This window comes from Centruroides sculpturatus, unplaced genomic scaffold (assembly GCF_000671375.1).
Source record: "Centruroides sculpturatus isolate CEXI.00-Female unplaced genomic scaffold, Cexi_2.0 scaffold52, whole genome shotgun sequence".
NCBI lineage: Eukaryota > Metazoa > Arthropoda > Arachnida > Scorpiones > Buthidae > Centruroides > Centruroides sculpturatus.
This window is the reverse complement of record NW_019385745.1, coordinates 580548-601766: the sequence shown is the minus strand read 5'-3', so window position 1 is coordinate 601766 and position 21219 is coordinate 580548. Positions and strand designations below refer to the sequence as shown.

General features: G+C 31.9%; 1 protein-coding gene across 1 annotated transcript in view; it reads left to right on the top strand.

The window, feature by feature from the left end:
- The first annotated feature begins 8749 nt into the window (after window positions 1-8749).
- Window positions 8750-21219, top strand: part of LOC111641723 (dual specificity tyrosine-phosphorylation-regulated kinase 1A-like) — a 43962-nt gene continuing 31492 nt past the window's right edge. The window contains exon 1 of the mRNA XM_023387933.1: window positions 8750-9033. Within this exon, the coding sequence (XP_023243701.1) occupies window positions 8767-9033 (267 nt within the window). The 5' untranslated portion in view covers window positions 8750-8766. The remainder of the gene's footprint in view (window positions 9034-21219) is intronic.

Here is a 21219-nt window from a genome sequence, read left to right as displayed (position 1 = left end):
CTTCATTGCTTAATTCTTGCTTGTAACCCTGAGAAGGCACCACTCATATTCACAGCCCCATCATAACCTTGACCACACAATTTTCATAGATCAGTGAAATTTTTAATAAATTTTAAAATTGTTGTTTCTAATCCTTCTGATGTTTGATCAGTAACCTGAATAAATCCATAAAACATTTCCTTTATTTGCAGCTCAACTGGGTTTTCATTTTCATCTTTTTTATTAATTAAAACAATGGACTGATCGATTTTTGATGGATCTTGCATTGTATCTGTTATTATTGTTATGAAAGCAACTTCTATTTCACTTTTAATTTGGACATTAATTTCACATGCAATCAAATTAATTTATGCAATCTGGACTCACATAATTGGTACTACCTTTGGGTTTCTTTAATAGATTTTTTCTAAAACATCATCATAGCAAGAAAGAAATTTAATTATTTCTAGAAAGTTTCCTTGTGAAGTTCCTACATCTTGAAGATCTGTAATCCTGTGGGCTTGGAAAGGTAAATTATTTATAGCAAGCATTATAGTTACATCTACTATATGTTGCAACACTTTGTGCCAATAATTTACCGCATTGTTAATTTCTTGCTGACTAACAATATCTATGGTTGAACCACTTTTCCATTGATAGGAAACTTCTCAAGAAATTCCATGTTAGTTCAATTTTTTGTGTTTCTCAATATTTCTTGTTAAATGTGCCCAATCAGATGTTCCTCTTACAAAAGCTAAATTGCAGTTTAACGTATAAAAAGCCAGCATGATTGACAGTAACAGTTTTTTTTTTTTTTTTTTTTGAATAACACATCTATTGTCTTTTAATTTTTATATATTGTTATATTTATAGTAATACTCTTCATTGAAGCTTCTGTTTTTATTGTGATCAGCTAAATCATTAAGGAAAGGCCCCTTTGGTTGATAGGCACCAAGTCTAATAACTTTACATTTTTGTTCAGTAGTTAGAGCTTCTGTAAAATTTCCTATGTCAGATGAATCTATTTCTATATCAATGCATTGTAGAAGAATTTTAATTTTTGTTTGAATTGGTTCAGGTGTAGAAATATTCATAATATCTGCATCTGTTTTGTCTTGAGAATTACTGTCTTCAGCTTTTGATTTGTTTTCATAAGAACTACAACCTTGTGAATTATTTAAATCGACCGTTCTAAAAAGTGTTGATATTTTAACAACTTTCCTATTTCTTGCTTTTCTATTTTTGTTTTTTTCTAAACTGAGCACTACTAAATTTTTAGACATGTCTAAATATCTGCAATAAAAATATATATTCTGTTAATTTTTATTTATTACTTTTATAAATTTTAAAAATTATTTTTTTAATTATCTTTTGTTGTAAAATTAGATTAAATTAAATATTACTCTTTATGTTGCACCCTCGGTTAATTAATATAATAATTTATAATCAAACCACTTACTTTTAGAATTATATGTCGATGAATACAAAAACATACTGTAAACAAGTAATTTTGTAAAATAATAGTCATAAATTGTCCAAAGTCACTTAAACAGAGCAATAAATTACAATCCACAGTATACTCAAAAAGATTTCAAAATTGCATAGCACATTTAAGAATCAAACTAGAAATTTGTACACTACATGAACAAAACAAAAGAATTATGAATTGCTCTATATTAACTCTTGCTTAAGGAAACCCCCAAATATGTGCCTCTATTCTGCACCAATGTTAAATGTGCTCATGGGATTTCCTGGACATCAAGGGCATACACAAAGGAGGCTGCAGCCCCTCCCAAATTGAATGACAAAATTAATGGTTAAATTTATAATGTATATTTTCTGAAGTCAAAATTATGATAAATCAAGTGCATACAAAAATACTTACATACTTATAGTTTTATTTATCTAAAAAAAATTTTTTGTCTTTTGTATATTTTATAGAAAATCTGGCAAATCAAAAAAATTTTTTTTACAAATGTTTTTACAAGTTTTTATTTCTTCCTTTCTAACTTGGTGCCTTCATGATTAATGTGCCTGGAGCAGTTTACTCCAACTGCTCTGCGGTAGCTACACCTGTGCTGTCATTCATTTACATTTATTACTCCCTGAATATAATTCTCATAATCATAATGCCTTTTGAAGTTTGTTGCTCTATATTGCACACCTTGACAAAGAATTCATAGAGCTGCTGCTTGCATCTAGGCATTAGTTTGATGAACATCTGAAATTTCTTCTTCTGTAAATAGGTTAGATTCATTTTCTTCTGATAATTTGGAGTTATCATTAGCAATATATTGACATATTTCCACTATAGTCATTTTAGTTGTTACTTCAATATTGCTATCTAAATTCACCCAATTTTCAAATTAGTCTTCAGACATAATACCTGAATTCTTTCACAAATTTCAGATGTAAGGTTAGGTTCTACAGAAGCAGGAGTTTCAGCATTTATTTTAGCTTTCAGAAGCAGGTTTTAGAGGTTAGAGAAGTGAGAAGTTAGAGGCTATTTTTCTTATTGCATACGGGCCTATTTGACACACAACTTCTTACATAAACAGCAGAGTTTGCAATGAGTAATATTATGGCATTGTTCAAATATTATGAATTTGGCACTTACAAAAAACTTATGAGGAGCTTATATTCAAATGGATGTAACATTCTTCAACACATTCCATTTATAGATCATAATTGACCTGATGAAGATCAGAATTGATCAAAAATGTTAATCAGTATATTTTTTCAATATTAAAATTTTGTTCTGGATTTACAAAGATTGTTTAAATTGTGTTTATTGACTTAATTGTTCTTTTTCAACAAGTCTAAAAACTGCAATGGTTGATAAACATAACTGGAAAGCAGCATTTTAACCATTTTTATTTGCCTATAGAAATACACACATCCAGGAACCAGAAAGTCTCCTGCAGAGATTATTTTTAGTCATAATATAAATGATGGTTACCCTCTTGACCAGATGAAGTGAAAGATTTCTGAATAGTGAGTTTAATTGAAAATATGAGAGAAAATACATTTAATGTGCTAATAAACATTGCAAATCAAAACCAACATCCTTCATACAGCTCTGTAGATAAAGTTTTAGTTGCTATTAAACAATCTTTTAAAAAATTGTTATATGACATGTTTAATAAGTGATATTTTTTAAATTCAGTTTGGCATGGTATATATATTTTACAAATCATTGTCAGTTTTCTCCAACTTGGTCTGTGCTGTAATATGTTTAATTAACGTCATATTTTTTTAATTCAGATCCTTTTTCTACTTTTTACTCCCTAAAATTGCTGAGAAGCCTGTACTTGTATTGTATAATATTTAAGTATAAAATGTACTGAATTTTTTTAATAGTTTATGTTTTCAGCAGTTAAAAGAACCTCTCTCTTATGTTTTTCCATTTACTTTGATGTATGATCTAAGATGCCTGTGAGATTTAAAATCAAGACTTTGTGGAATTGAATATTCTGGTTTCTTACAATAATTAAAACCCCACAAGATATAAATAGAAAAATACTAAAATGTTTTAATAGAATTAAAAACTATTAAATACTCATAAATATACAGAAAGCCATTTTAAGTGCTTTTGATTTAATGGTTAATCTTTGGGAAAGCTTCTAGATAACATTCCAGAAGATGAATTATTAAATTCAAAAGCACTCAAAAAAGCTTTCTATGTATTTATTTAACAGTTTCTAACTTCATTCTAGGCATTTTAACATTGTTTTTTTATTACTTTTGTTTTTAAACAGGAAAATACATTATGTTTTTTAAAAACTGGGAAACTTTTTAAACATTTCTGAAATATTGTTTTCATCATAATAATTAAATTAAGAAAAATTTTATTAATTCAATTCCTGAATATTTTTTAATAATTTTTGACATTGTTTATTCAGAATAGTTTTAATTTTTTAAACATATTTGCTTCAGCTGATGATGATAATTTGTTGATTTATGCTTTAAAGAAATTTTTTTTTATATGCTTTTTCGGATACAATAAAAAACACAAAAGTGCTTAAATGTTCAAGTTTGTTATGGTTATTTATATGTTTTAAAGCTTAATTTTGTTTTCTATTAATTATCAACACCATTGAATAGACCATAATATGATCATAATTCAACACAAGACTTTTGAAATTTCTGCATGAAATAAGTTTTAATAAAAACAAACACTTTTTGGCCTTATTCAATAGGCCTTAAAAAAATAGTAAAAACTAGTAAATAGCCAGGACAATAATTACATTTTAAAAAATTATAAGAAGTTCTTTGAAATCTTCTGCAAGAAATTAACATAAGGAAACACAGGGATTTTTCATTTTTCTTTATTGTTAGTCTTTTTCATATCTCAGGAACAAACAGTCTTACGGCAGAGTTGAATTTTTATTGAATGCTCTTGCCAAAGGAAAATTTATTTTACATGTTTTGCATATTGAGGCAAATAAGAGCCCTTCAATAAAACGTTGATTCTGTCATAAGACTATTTGTTTCCTGAAGTATGAAAAGGACGAAGCATGAAGAGAGACAAAAAATTCCTGTGTTTTCTTCTGTTAATTTCTTGTGGAAAGTTTTTAAGAATTTCTTGTAATTTTCAATAGGTCTTCTTTAGGCTACATTCAATGAGACTGTTCAAAAGTCAAGCATTCTATATTGGACTATCAGATTTACAATTTGAATTCAAAAATATACTTCAGAGACAACCAATCCATAGTGGGATGTGGATGGAGAACAAAAATCAAAATACAAATAGAAAATAAAATCAAATAACAAAACATAGGTAATAGCAAAATATATACATCCTACCTTTAAATACATTATTACAGAGTGGCAATCACATATAATGTTGATTGTTGGTGTTTAAGGAGATAGAATTTCTTTGGTCTCATCAAATGCAGTCTGAAGACCTGTTGAATACAGTTCAAAATATTTGTTTTTATTAAAACTTATGCTGAAAATGTAAAAGTGTTGAGTGGATTTATACTTTCTTTTCCAGTTTGTTAATATTCAATATTTACTGTGATCATTTTTCAATTAATTCCAATCACTTTTTTATACCAGACTTTGAAAAACATTCATAATCATAGTATATGCAAAATATTTTATTGTACTCTATATAATGTCTGATTTAAAATCATCTCCAATCTTAAGTACTCAGATTGATAACTCTATCTAAAAGCATTCATGCAGTAATTGTTTATTTTAATCTAGTATCAGAAGAGATTATAATCAAAAAGCTTCAACAATGAATAGAGTATAAATATAACTATAAATCAATATTTAAGTACATATTTAAAAAATGGTGGAATATTGCACTACTGTACTGTACGAGTTGGTGTTACAGTACTGTAGTACTGTAACACCAACTCGTATCTATAAACCTTTTACCGGTGTGCATATCATCACACTTTACAACAGTTACAAACGTTTTCGAACCGTTACGGTTCTTTTTCAGGTAATGATCCCCTAACAGAATGCAGTTCAAAGTTGTTATGAAATACAATCCGGAATGATGTCCCGACCTGATGACGTCACCACGGACTTGCGTGTTACACATGGTGTGCTCTATCTTAGAGATTTATCTATCAGGGTCTGCCAGGCCGTCAATAGAGCGATTTCATCCTTATAGTTAATGTAATTACGTCCTTCACTCGTGTTTAGGCATATGTAGATTGCCTCCAGCCATCTGAGTTGGTTCGTACGGTGGTGTGAATGACCTTTGCTTGAGAGAATATGGGTTCTATGTCAGGGTCCGACGAGTATATGGCAAGAGCTGTGTTTGTTCTTTCATGGTTGATATCCACTTTATGCTCTTTGATTCGGGTTACTAGGGGGCATTTAGTTGATCCTATGTAGATCATGTTTCTATCACACCTGTGATCAATGATAGGAATGGTGTAGACGCCGGGGAGCTACATAGGATCAAGTAAATGCCCCCTAGTAACCCGAATCAAACAGCATAAAGTGGATATCAACCATGAAAGAACAAACACAGCTCTTGCCATATACTCGTCGGACCCTGACATAGAACCCATATTCTCTCAAGCAAAGGTCATTCACACCACCATACGAACCAACTCAGATGGCTGGAGGCAATCTACATATGCCTAAACACGAGTGAAGGACGTAATTACATTAACTACAAGGATGAAATCGCTCTATCAACGGCCTGGCAGGCCCTGATAGATAAATCTCTAAAATAGAGCACATCATGTGTAACACACAAGTCCGTGGTGACGTCATCGGGTCAGGACATTGTTCTGGATCGTATTTCGTAACAACTTTGAACCGCATTCCGTTAGGGGATCTTATCTGAAGAAGAACCGCAACGGTTCGAAAATGTTTGTAACTGTTGTAAAGTGTGATGATACGCACACCAGTAAAAGATTTATAGATACGAGTTAGTATTAAGTACATATTTTCATATTTGCTTAATTATTTTTAATAGTATCTTTTAACATGTTTCATATATGATACTATTTGACTATTTGTAAAAGATAGAAAATAAAGTTGACTAGAGTTAAAAAATTAAAGGAACCTCATTTACTTTCTTCCAATGATTTCTTATGTAGATTTCTTCCAATGCTTATCTTTATCGCACTTTGTTATTATATTTTTTCATAATGCATCTTCATACAAGGCTATGTTATGTTTTATTTGATTTTATATCCTGTCTATTTTTGAATGAACTATTTTGTGTTATTAAAATTTTCATTGTTACATGTGAGACTAATTGGGGGTAGGATGGTTACAAGTTCTTGACTCTCCTACCGCTTAGTCGACTTGAGACCTTGAGGTCCAGTCCCGCTTGTCTAAAGCAGTGGTGCGCAAACTAGGGGTCGCGACCCCTGTGGGGGTCGCCAGAAGTTTTTGGGGGTCGCCAAATATTTATGAAATGCATTATGCCTGCATGCTGCATACCATACAGTGTACATATAAAGAGTGAAGTGCCGTCACTCACTGTTTAATTGCAATTTCATGCAGAAGATTCAAGGATTTTCCTGAAAACGATCTTGGTTGGATTCGTGATCCATTTTCCTACGACATATGCAGTTCAACTCTTCAAATTAGTGAGAAAGAGCAATTGATAGATTTAATTAGTGATTATACTCTTCGAAATCAATTTAAGACTCAGCCTTGCCAAAAATTTTGGCTATCCATGGAAAAGCAATATCCCGTTTTATGCAAGAATGCCATCAGGGTTTTAATACAATTTGCATCAACGTATCTATGTGAAACTGGATTTAGCAAACTAGTTTCAATAAAAACTAAATACCACTCGCGTTTAAACCTTGAAGATGATATGCAAATTGCAATTAGCAACATACATCCAAACATCGATGAGATAATTAGAAACTTGCAGCTACATACATCTCATTAAAGGGAAATTTACTGATTTTTATGTTATACAAAAAGTATTTTCTTAAAATTATAAATAAAATTAATGAGTCAGATATGATGATGTTTTTATTCAATGAAACAAAAGAAATGCGCGAAATATACATCGTATTTGTGAACATTTATCTCTAGGGGTCGCCAAAAATTTTCTCTCTACAAAAGGGGTCGCAGTCGAAAAAAGTTTGCGCACCATGGGTCTAAAGGATGGTAAAAAGGGTTTAGGGGAAGGATCGTTAAATCCTTTCTCCCGTCAGGATCTGACACCAATCTCAATTTCTTAGCGAATAGATACGTGGTTAATTGAGGACAATTATCACGAGCAATCTCGTGGAGGATTTCGGGTTCAGTATTGAGATGATAATGTTGGAAGAAACACACAACAATCAAAATTCGTTAACATTATACCCATTATTGTTGAACATTTTTACATAGATGATTAATTAAGTTGAGGGTACAATTCCCTCTTGGGGTTTTTCAGTCCATATAATTCATAAATTCCGGTTGGGATAGCGGACAAAATATAATTTAGTCACGACCTTAACCACGAGTTGGAAATATTCAAGAGAGAGCTTACATATCATCATGGGTAGGATAAATACCTCTAGTTATACAAGATGGGGTTTTCAGGACGATCTTGGAGTCCGAATCCCAGGCTCGTTAAAATAGTTTGTGAGTCGACGTAAGTCCGCAAATTGTGGAATAGTTCTATCGCAGATGGTAGTGACGAGAGGCAGGTAATCCACACACACACAGAGTACAGAAAAATAACTTTTTCCCTCGATGTCGTCATCGCACTTGCCTTTTGTGTGGGGCTCTCTTCTCGAGATTTCCCCATGTACGTCACAGGTGATGATCTTCTTTGACCAGTGGTGGGCGAAGTGACAAAATTATGACACAACAGTTAACTCACCTTCTACAAAGAAGTATTTTCGTGGGAATGGAGTTTTATGAGCGATTTTTATGAGAAAATTTTGTCGGTTGTTTTTCTCTATTTGAGTTAACCCTAACTTTTATAAAATCGTTTTGGTTTTGAAACAAAAACGGTAGATGAAGATGAATAAAAATATTTGAATCTCAGCTTTCTTAAATCCGAATCCTCACATCCACATACATGCACACACACACACACACACACTTATATTATTTATTTAAATGCATGGTTTATTATCTGAGTTTGGTCAATTGTCACTTCATATTATTTTCAGCATTTATTTTATTATTATTTTTTAATAATTGAAAATCTATTTATATTCAAACGACTTCTACATATATTAACATTTTAGCTTAACTATAATGTATGATTGATTGAATATTTTCACATTTTATCTAAAATTATATAAAATAACAATGTATTTATTTATATTTTCAGTGAAACTGAAAGGACATTTTATGTGGAGGAATCATTTATGTTTAGTTTTTGAACTGCTGTCATACAATTTATATGACTTATTACGGAATACTAACTTCAGAGGAGTTTCATTAAATTTAACGAGGAAATTTGCCCAGCAAATGTGTACTGCTCTGATGTTTCTCTCCAATCATGATTTGAACATTATTCACTGCGATCTAAAACCTGAAAATATACTGCTATGTAATCCAAAGAGGAGTGCCATTAAAATTGTTGACTTTGGTAGTTCTTGTCAACTTGGTCAAAGGGTAAGTATTCTAAAGATTTCATTATATATCTTCTGTATGTATTAACTAATTAAGTTTTTTTTTTTTTNAACTTTTTTAGATTTATAATTATAATGGTAATAACATATATAAAAAACAAACCATTATTCTTTGTAAAGATGAAAATTTTTGAGTACTTGTTGCTGTAAACTGTAGAAACAGTTAAATAAACTAATTTACCAAGTCTTTTATTCGGTTTTAACAGTTATAATGGAATGAAGAACATTTTAATTATTCAGCACTGATTGTTAAACTACTTGGAATGTTGGTTTACCAAATATTTTGTTATGAATAACCCAACTTTTAAATATATTTTATAAATTCATTCAATTTTTTATCTTTCAACATTTTATAAATTCCTGGTTTTTGTTTGTAATGCAGTATATTATTCATGTGTATGAATTATGGTTTCTCATTCCCGGGATTCCGAGAAATCCCGAGATATAATTAATTATTTTTAAGATATAAAATAAATCTTCGAATCGAATGATATAATTATATTTCATTTTGAAGTAATTTAATACGTTCTTCAATCTCCTTAATAATATTATTAATAATGCTGTGTAAAATATGTATTAAAAATTACCTTTGAAATACCTAGAAATTTTCACAAAAAGAAAAAGTTTATTAAAGATTGCAGGAACCGCTTACAAAAGAAAAGAAAAAAGCATTTTAAATTAATTAATTAAGTTGAAAATTTAAAGAAGAAATGAACTTACTTATTAGATCAAACTTCTAAGTTAGAAGGTAATTTTCATTTTGAAATAAAACATAATACACAATATTATTGTAAATTTTTATAATAAGATTTTAAAAAGCAAAGATGGTCAATACTCCAATCACTCAATTTGATTTCTTTAGTAAAATAAGAAAGTCCTGGTTCTGAGAATGCCCTTTTTGATTCAATTGGTGTGGGTGGAATCATCTTTAATCCATTTAAGAGAAGACGGATGTTATGTGTTTTTTCACCTGTAGCCTGGAAGATTTCTAGTTTGTTTTTGAGATGCGTTATAATATTTCTTTTGCCATCTAGTATTCTTGATTTGTGTACCTTGGCTGCTTTAATAGAAACATCAAGCTTATAGCCCAATAATTCAGCAGTTCGTTTGGCTTTAATAATCAAGTTTATGAAGAAAAACTTCATACTTGCATACTTCGTACTCGTTTGTATCCTTGCCCAATTTGCACAACCTGGCATAATGCAGTTATTGAAGCTACTGGGCATGGTTAAAAATTAAGACAGCATAAGCACAATTATTCCAGATATTACAAGTTCTGACAAGTAAAGAATTTTCAGTCCTGCCATAAATAGGCTACATAATGATTATTGACAATCTGTGACATGCCATAATAAGCAAAAATTTAAAAAACTAATAAGCAGGCTTAAAATTAATAAATACAAATGTATTCTGACAGTTTATGGATTAATTAATTATACTTTCTATTTGCAAAATTTCTTCAACTTTAACACAAAATAAGAAATTTACAGGATTTCCCGGGATATTTTCCAGGTTAAAAAACAGCCAGGATCCTGGATTTCCCGGGATCCTGTTGGAGAAACCCTAAATGTAATATTTTCATAAATGCTTTTTATTTTTTTGAATATATGATTTAATTTATTACTTGTATAATTGTTTTGAAAATTATATTCTATATATTCTTTAATTTTAATTTGATTAGCAGAATTGCAATAAATACATTTTGATATTTTTCTGTTTGATCTTAAATAAATAAACTTTATGTTGGTTTTTTCTTTATTTTAAAGTATTATATTTTAAACATTTGTCTATATAACTACATTATGAAATGTAATTTTTAAAGTATGTCCACCATTTCATATGTTATTTTTGTTAATTCCAAAATATCATTCCAATGCTCAAAAGCATTAATAAGATTTGAAAAGGTTTATTTTACAGTTTTGCATTTGACTAAAAAACTATAGTTATGCTTTCAGTAAGTAAGGTCTAACTGGAAAAATAAACAAAAGACACAGAACACCTAGGAGTTACAAGGTGCGCTGTGTCTTTTGTTATTCTTTCAATTTATATGCAATGTTTGTTGAAATTTAACAGGAAAAAAAAAAATCATTTGATGTTAATATGAATACAATTGAAAAATTGTATGAAGAGAGTCAGAAGTTCAGAAGTCTGATACAATTGAGGAGGAGCTACCTAGTGAACATTCTGATGCTGATACACTCAGAGTGCTGAAATTTAGTGAGTCCATCAAGTCTTCCCAAGTTGTGAAGATCTTCCTGATGAATACAGGTATACCTCAGGTTATGTCATTTTGGGTTAAGTCATTCTCATTTATACATCATTTGTCGAAAAAAAATACATGGAAATATAAAAATCAAGTTTAAGTCATTTTATTCGACTTTATGTCTGTCCACCACAAATATTAAAGTCGTAATATCACTAGAAAAGCATTAAAAGCACATAAAATCATATTAAATTATGTACATTTATAGTAAATTTTAATATAATCATAAATCCTAGAGAATGAAACATGAAAACATCTGTGACTCTGTGTTGTCATCTTATTTAGCTGTCTTTAAGAGCTCAATATTGGTGTTTCCTTGTTTGTAAGCTTAAAATAGTTTCTTATTAAACATATACAGTTGTCCCTCTATAGTCCAACGTTTTTTAATCCGACATGCTCAGTAGTCCGACGCACCTCCCGTCAAGGTACCCGTCCCCATTACATGTCTGCTTGCACAGAAGCATGTCGTGATGTGAATCTCCCCATCCAATTCTTACTCGATGACACACATTTCGTGTGTTTTATGTAAGCAGTTCTGTTTGAACAGTTGGAGTAGAGAATATTGTAAGTTACTGCTAGCAAAACAATGCGAAATATGTAATTATTTTCGGTAATCAGGACACTTTTGGTAATCTGACACACCTTTGGTCCCATACCTGTCGGATTATCAAAGAACAACTGTATTATTAAAAATGCATGTATAAATAAAATACAGAACTGGGAATGGTTATTTGTGGTTTAGCCTAGTGACAAGTAAATTTGACTAAAGTTGCCTCTCCTGGAACCAATTACCGACATAAGGTGAGGTATACCTGTATCAGCATAAATGAACAAGCTATACATGACATTGCTAATATCAAGTGGTTGTTATATTAGATAGGCAAAAAAAAAGGCATCAAAACAAACCAAGATGAATGAGTTTTTAACAAATCATGAAGTCAAATGAAGTGCTAATGAGCATACATAATTTGCCTCTTTTTAGGTCTACAGTATATATACACTGAGTGGCCAATTAATTATGGCCACCTGCAAAGTTTATGCAAATCAGCAATGAAATCATGTTATTGTTACCACAGGGCAAGATTGTTATAAAGAGGGATTGCTGGATGATTGTACAGAGAATTGAATGGTATTGCATGTGAAGGTATGGGCAAAAGATGTAATTTAACAGACTTTGAACATAGAATGATTGTGGGTGCTAGGAGCAGTAGAGTAGGCACCAGCAAAACTGCTTTGCTTGTAAAGTGTTCAATAGCAGCTGTTGTTCATGTGCACAAAGAATGGACTACCAAACAAAAAAGTGGGTCTCAATGTAAGGCATGTGGTCGTCCTCAGCTGCTAGATGCTTCTGAGTTGAAAGGAGAGTTGCCATACTTGTCCAGTTTAACAGAAGAGAAACAATACATCAGATTACAGCTGATCTTAGTCAGGGAACATCTCCGATGTCCTCTGAAAGAACTGTTCATCATGCATTACATTGTCTTGGAAACCAAAAAGCCTTTGTTGTCTGCTAACAAGATCAAACAACTCCAATTTGCACTTAATCACAAATGTTGGACAGTAAATGACTGGAAAAGAGTAATTGATCTGATGAATCGTGTTTTCAATTGCTACATGCAGATGGCAGAGTTCAAATATGGAGGTCCAGCGCGTCCAAATATGGAGTCGTCTTACGTAAGATCAAAAAATCAAAAAATAAAACTAAGAATATTACATTCTTAGTTTTATTTTTTGATCTCGTTAACTGGTGGAGTTTTGAATTTAGCTTCAATTTGACAGTTTCTATTAAAAACGCTTGTTGTACCAATGCCATCTCATGTGACGTGATAGAATAATAACGCTAGCAGACTCACCCTCTACACATTTTTTATTATGAGAGAAAGGCCATGTGGTGGTTTCTCTCTCTTCTCTCTTGTTTTGTTTTGTATGACGTTTCTGTTTACACGTGTACTAGCTAGTCAATCTGTTAAAATTTTTTGCATCTTTTTGTGAAAATTAAAATTAATATAAAAGTGAATATTATGACATTGATTAATGATAATAATAATGAAAAGATTGTTGGTAATTAAAAAATAAAGTTCCTAAAATAAATTGTTCATTCGAATTCATTAAATTTTTATATTTTTAAATTTGTTCACATAAAGTCTTTTATAAATACAGTAGAGCATCGATTATCCGACTCCCGATTAACTGTCACATCAGTTAACCGACCGTTCTAATCGGCAAATTTCAAATGTCCGCTAGTGACGTGGCATTAAAATATTCGGCTACATCTTGGCTACTTTAATATTATTTTTGTTAAATATTTGCGTGTTTTAGCTGGCATCAACGGCTCGACATTGAAGGGAGGCCAATATTTAAATGAGACTTAATTTTTTAATTATGAGTGGTTGTTTGTTTTGTGAGCAATAAAATAATTTAAAAATAATTTTTAACGACGATTATTATTTAAAAAAAAAAAAATTGTTAGGCTAAACAGCGATGAAAATTCAATGCGAAGTTGGTTAATAGCGATATACTAATAAACTAATTACATGGGATATACAAATATCCTAATATACTATACTAATAATGTATTTTTTTCCTTCTTTTCGGTTATCCGATTTTTCAGTTATCCGACCAACCTGAGTCCCCAATTGAGTCGGATAATCGATGCTCTACTGTAATAGTACATATTAATTAACTAATTAATAATCATATATTTTGGACCTAAGGCTTTTAGTGTTTTATAAAAAAAAAACTTTTTTTTTTTGTTAAAATCTTTCTAAAAAATCATGCCTAAATATTACTTCATTAAGATAGGGAAGGGGAGGGTGATCGAAGAAAATATTACAGTTTCTTACACAGGGATGGGTGGGGGTCTAGAATGGCCAAAATTGCCCTTACATGCATTGCCACAACATTTCAACTGGTGGAGGCAATGTTATGGTTTGGAGGAAGTTTTCCTGGCATTGTTTGGGCCTTTTGCTTTGTGTGGAACAATGTCTGAATGCCCAAAAATATTTAAATATTGTTGTTGATCAAGTACATCCAGTTATGTTAATAGTCTTATGGGCCCAAAGCAGAACTCGGGGACTCGAACCCTCAACCCCTGCTTACCATGCAGACATGTTGCCAGTTATATTTCCCAGACATCCAGTCCGATCGCCTCTTCCAGTATATTTAACCATAAGCTATAGCCGTCATTCGTTATTACAGTGCCAACTGGGGATGCATTCAATGCCCTCATCCAGTAAACATCCACACAAGGCACTCAGTCATCCATCACATATCTGGCAAGGCATAGATATAAATATAAGCATCTATACTGAAACCCAATGCTTTGTAATGATACACCAACAACTGCTGTAAATGATTGGCCTATAATTTGGAAATAATGATTATAAATTATAAATTAATTTGACACTAGAGGGAGGCATTAGGCATTATCTCGTATTAAAATTAATTATAATTTTTAATTAAATAATTTAGATTAAACTGAAAGAAAAAAATCAGCCCAAAGCAGGACTTGAACCAGCAACTTTTGCTTATTTAGTACAGTAGAGCATGAATTATCCAAATACCAATCAACTAAAACATTGGTTAACCAAAAGTGTTCCAGTTAGCAAATTCAAATTTCTGCTACAGCTGTGGCATTGCAGCACTCTTCCCCTTCCTGCCAAACTGAACTGTAGGCCTAGTTTAATGTATTACATTGTGTAAGGTATGTATTTGTAAGATGTGTGATACAAATTATATACAGTACAGTTTTGCATTTAATATGTTTTTTGTAAATGATCAGTTATCCAAACAACCCCAGTCCCAAATTGTTTCGGATAATCGATGCTCTACTGTAGTCTTACGGTTTGAAGAGCATGAGGAAGACTTCACATCGTTTAGTTGGCTTCCACAATTACCAGATCTCAATTTAATTGAGCCATTGTGGGATGAGATTGAAAGAAACATCAGTCAGCTGGATCCAGAACCATCCATTCTTAGTGAACTGGAAAATGCAATTTATCAGATATGGTATCAGATACCTCCAGCCACTTACCAGCATCTTGTAGAGTCTACAAGGTCTGTTCAAAAAGTATCGGACCTTATTTTTTTCCACGTAAACCAATGATGCGAGAGAGGCCTCCTTCGGTGGAGTTGTGGAGGGGAAAGTCATGCACAGCCCTGAATTTTTTCCCGCCTGCAGAAAGCGTCAGTCGTTGGCAATCGGCGTATGAGTGAGGTCATGTAGTGCGCTCTCGTCGGATTTCACTAAGCTGGAAAATGACTGAACAACGTGAGCAGCGATATTACATCAAATTTTGCCAAAAACCTTGGCGATACCCGAGTGTAAACCATTCGCAAGATTCAGCAGGCTTTCGGGGACGATCCTCGAGGCCAAAAAAAGCGCGGCAGGTCCGCAGCAATATCAAAGGTCATGTTGACAGTTTTTTCGACTCTCGTGGGGTGGTGTGTCGTGAGTACGCACCACAAGGCCAAACCATCGCAAAGGAGTACTACCAGGAGGTCCTTTGTCATCTTTCCGATACAGTGCGATGCAAACGATGGGATCTGTGGTCGATCAAAACTTGGCAGCTCCATCGTGATAACGCATCCGCCCATTCTGCGCATCTGATTTGGGTTTTCGTCGCCAAACACAATACTCCTGTGGTTCGTCACGCTCCGTATTCTCTCCACATGGCTCCGTGTGACCTTTGGCTATTTCTCAAGCTGAAAATGCCGCTAAAAGGAATCCAAATTTAGTCGAGAGAAGACATCGTGCGAAATGCGACGGACCGGCTGATAACCATTCCAAAAGATGCGTTCCAGCAGTGTTTCCAGCAATGGCAGAAACGCTGGGAGAAGTGTATACATTACCAAGGAGACTACTTTGAAGGGGATTAGGGTTTTGTACCTCAAAGTCAATAAATTTATTTTTGCCGACCAAAGGTCGATACTTTTTGAACAGACCTTGTATGCCAAAGAGAATTGCAGCAGTATTGCAAGCAAAAGGTGGCCCAACAATGTATTGATATGATCATCAGAGCCGGCCCTACCATAGGGAAAACAGAGCAGCCGCTCCAGGCGCTAAGTCCTAGGGGGCATCTCAGTGGTAAAGAAAATTAAAGGGTATAAATTAGGGGCAACCAAGGGTGCGCCATAATAGGATCTCACTCCATCCTAAAACTTGCCTCGGGCTGGCACTGATGATCATCATAATAAATTGGCCACTTGGTGTAATTTCCATTAGTTTTGTTGTACACACGTATGACAAAATATACAATCTTGTAACTTACATTTTTCTGTAAAGGATAGAAATCTCAAAAGATGAATAATTTCAAGTACAATTATTTCTTATATGTAGACAGTTAATAAATGGAAATTTTTTTGAATAACTATTTTCGGTAGTGTGAGGGAAATCTGTTGTTCGCAATGTGACAGATTGTCAGAACAACAGATGATTTTCAGTGTCTTGAGCAATTGACTAATGAGATTCTACTGTACATTTTCTAATTTGTTTTGTAACTTATTAATTTGTTTGAAATAACTTTCTAAAAAATTGAATTTTATGTTATGTACATTAAATAGTGGTATTTTTAAAATGAGTTCAAATGAATTAAAAATTTGATAGCAGACTATTATATTTAAATCTAATTACCATTACTTTATTCATTAATATAACTTAAGGCCTTTATATTTTTGCTTTTTTAAAACAGAAATATATGAAATGAAGAAAATATATTTAATAAATATAACCATTAATATCCTCAAATTCTGTAGATCAAAGCATGATTTTATATATAAAATTTACAAGTAACCACTCATAATTCAAGAACTATTTGTTTTTATTTATAAAACATTCTTAATCTTACTCAAAAAAAGATTTGTTTGTTAAGTGATATTGAGGATGACCTAATTTATGGTCAAAAACATTTTATAAACAAAAACAAGCAGTTCCTGAATTAAGAGTGGCTATTTTAAATTTTATATAAACATATTAGTTGTGCCAGCATTGAAATTTCTGTTATCTTAAAGAGTATAAGAATTTTATAGATTCTTTAATTATTCTTGAGTTGAAAGGAAAAGGAAATTTTCTTTTTTCTTAATTTTATATGAATTAAATAAAATTATTCATACAGGGAAACCCCAGTTATTTTGAATTTAATTAATGTATTTTTTTGAGTCATTGCAGTTACTAATTTGATACAGTAATGCACCAAACTTACGCGATAGGTGGGACTAGTGGTGATATTCAGCGGGTTCGCACAGGTTCGGCCGAACTCGTTGTTAACATTTTCAAAGTTTTCCGAACCCATTGTTAAACACACATAACACGTAACATTTCTCAGTGATTTTGTTTCTTTTAAAAAATATATTAAAATATACGTATTATACTCTGTAACACTACTAAACTAGAGCCTTATACCCTGTTCGCCTAGTGCAACCTCCATCGACCGTTTCAATCTTGACTAAAACGAGGTTCAATCTCGATCGACTCGAGAGAGTTCTCGAAACTAGATCCAGTCATAAGAGATCCCACGCGTGTGAGAAAATACAAGATGGCTGCGGAGCACGTGTCGGGCTATCAACAGCGAAATAAGAAAGATATTGTATTTCGAGAGACGATGACATCTGTCTATTATTATAATAATACCTAATGATAAAATAAATGATTTAGAAAAGTTTTTCTTGTTTAACTGCTTTCCCTATGACTTTTTCTGATTAAAAAAAGCCAATTTTTATGTTTATAAAATATTTTGAATGAAAAATATTAAAATATGTACAAAATAAATCATTTTGAACACACTTTTTTATTATTTATAAAAAAAACAAATATAGTTCTGGCATAAACAATGTTAAATTTTAACTGACTTAATTTTGCAAATGCATCTTTTTTATTTATATGGATATCTTAAGGTCAGTTTTTGCACTAATGTTGCTAATGCACCATTTGAGCGAAAAAAAAATTGTTAAGGAAAAATTTTCTGTTAGCGAACCCTTTGTTAAATATTTCGAATATCACCACTGGGTGGGACCGAGTGATAACCACGTAAGTCGAATTCGCGTAAATCGGGGTATAATTTCTCAATTTGTGTAAAATCCAAGTCGGATGTACGTAAGCTAATAAATGTTCTTGTTAACCTTATCTCATCTTTTGATTCGTTCACTGTTACAAGAAATCACCACATAGAGTCTCTCGAGTCTCCATATGAATGTGCCAAATACAGAAATAAATAACACAAAATAAATTGTAGCTATGTGTCGATTCCGCGCAACACATCCGAACATGTAAGCTGAACAATAGTGCGGGAGGAATGAATAATCAAGAGTTGCATGGCACTCAAACAAAAGACGAATCGGTGAGATTTGAAAATCGCGTAACTCCAGGTTCGTGTAAGTCGAGGTATTACTGTACTAAGATCTCAATTATTGCTCCAAAAATTTATTGCAGTTTTCATACCAAATGAAAGTTTTTATTTAGTTTCTTTTACCTGAAAATATGAAATGTTGGTTTCTTGTAAAAAACAAGAAACTGATATTTCATATTTTACTTAATGCATACAAAACCTAAACATCGTTTTTTGCAACCATTCCAAAATGATGAAAAGTTTCAACAATGCTTATTTGTGATATGTTGAAATTTATCATGAGTTCCTGAATTCAGCAATATTTTGCAATTTCTGCTTACAATGTTTCTTCATTGACACCTTTTCTAAACACTGGTTAGGTGCTCAATACATACTGAAATCACTTAGATTAAAATTTTCTGATGGAGATTAAACTTAAACTGACAACACCAAAAAAAAAAAAAAAGCATGTGATGTGATTAATTTTGCTACATAAATCTTGAATTTATAATTTTGTTACTTTTAGATAATACTCCTATAATATCAGTGGCGTGCCGTCATTGGAAGCAGTGGATGCGCCACTTCCCTTGTATTTTCTAAAAAATAAATACATATTAATTTTAATTATATGGAAGCGCTGTATCGTCAGCATCCAAAAAGCCAGATTTGCGCATGCGCTTTACGGAGCACCAACGTCACCCGGTTTAGCTGATGGAAACCTATGACCTTGGGTGGATGCTACATGTATACTGCATCCAATTATATCCAGGACCAGTTCTGGGCTGTTAGCCACCTGCCCGCTAGATATTTGGCTGCCCTCACCTAATTACGTGAATCGTGAGTAGCTTTATAACTTAACTTAACAGATAAGAATTTACTGGTATGTTTTTATGATAGTTTTCTGTATAGTTGATGGGAGTTTTAAAAAATCCGTTAAAATATTTGATATTTTTATTCTGCTCTCTGATTTTATATTACTCATGGATTTCAATGTTAAACCAGTGATATTACGATTTCGTATATCCCATCTCTAAGGGGATGCAGAAAAAAACGTGTACAATTCTTGTATAACGTTAAAAAATTAACTGTTACTTTGGCAGCATCATTTACAACTAAATTTAATGAATGAGAGAGATGCACCAGATACAGAAAAAGCTCTAGAATTTATTTTCCGTAAATTTATGATTTATGTATCCGTCTGTCATAAAAATTTGTCTTTCCACTTTTTTCCCGAGACTACAAATATTCGAGTACAAAGTAACCGATTTCGACTTGTTTCTACTTAAGAAGTAGTTAAATAATTAAGCGATTAGGCAATTGGGGACATAAACAAAACCCTGATGAAAGAGCCAAAATTTTACTTAAACAAAAGCTTAACCGAACCAATCTATAGCCGAGTACAGTGGGACTTATTTCTTCGTAATATGAGATGTAATAAAGGCAGAAATTTTCCAGTTCAATGGCAGATGAGAGTAACTGAAAAGTTGTAAATTTTGGAAATTTCCGTGGACAACAGCTGGTCCTAATACAAATTAGTTAGAAAACAAACCATGGACAATCTATTAAGTATAACATATGTAGATTTTTACAGCTATGGTGAGGACGTTTAAAATTTACAACAATCTTGTCGCCTCCTTCGAGATATACGAGTGATGCGACAAAAGAGGCATTTGACATTAACCGGTATCAGCACCCTGGGGATTTGGCAGCCTGCGTGGATGCATGCACCATGCACCTAGCAGGACTGTCTCTGATTCTACTCATAGGGAGCTATTTGACTAAGTGGTTAAGATTTAAAAAGTAAAGAATATTTTGTTATTTTTATATACATTTCTTTACAAAGCTTTATTTAATTATAATTTTCTTTAAAAGTATATTCATACAATTGAAGAATATTTTGTACCAGGTATGTATATCCACCACACATTTTATTTCACCAAGTAAGTTTTTATAATTTTATTTTTAATTTTAGCCCTTATATCATGGCTAGCGATTCAGAATGTAATTGTGATATTGAAAATTTATTTAGAAAAGTTTTGGCTCAAGATCATATAATGAAAAATAAAACATTATTAAAAGAGAAAGGCCAATGCCTAAGTTAAATATAAACACTTCAATAAAAAATTTATTCGACATTTTCACGATAAAATGGCTCTGTAAATGCATAAAAATGTAAAAATTGTTTTGTTGGCTTGCCTATTATTTTCAAATGAAATTAGTGTGTGGAATAAGAATGGCTTTGAGAATTTAGCTGGCAAAATACACGAAAAATCGTCTATTCTTTCTTATTTGATGCAATTTGGAAATTGAAGCGGAATAGAATTTAACATTAGTAAATAATATAAAATAAATAATGAAAATTATAACGAGATAGTTATGGCTAATAGATATATTTAAATTAATAGATGTTATATGTTTTTATCAAAGTAAGAATTGGCATAGGAAATCTATTGAATCTAATAACAGAGGTAATTATATTGAACTTGTTTATTTATTAAGTACGTCAGATAATCTATTAAAAATACATTTAAAGAAGTGTACGGTTTTTACTGGCTTATTGAACAAACGAATATGAATGGACCCT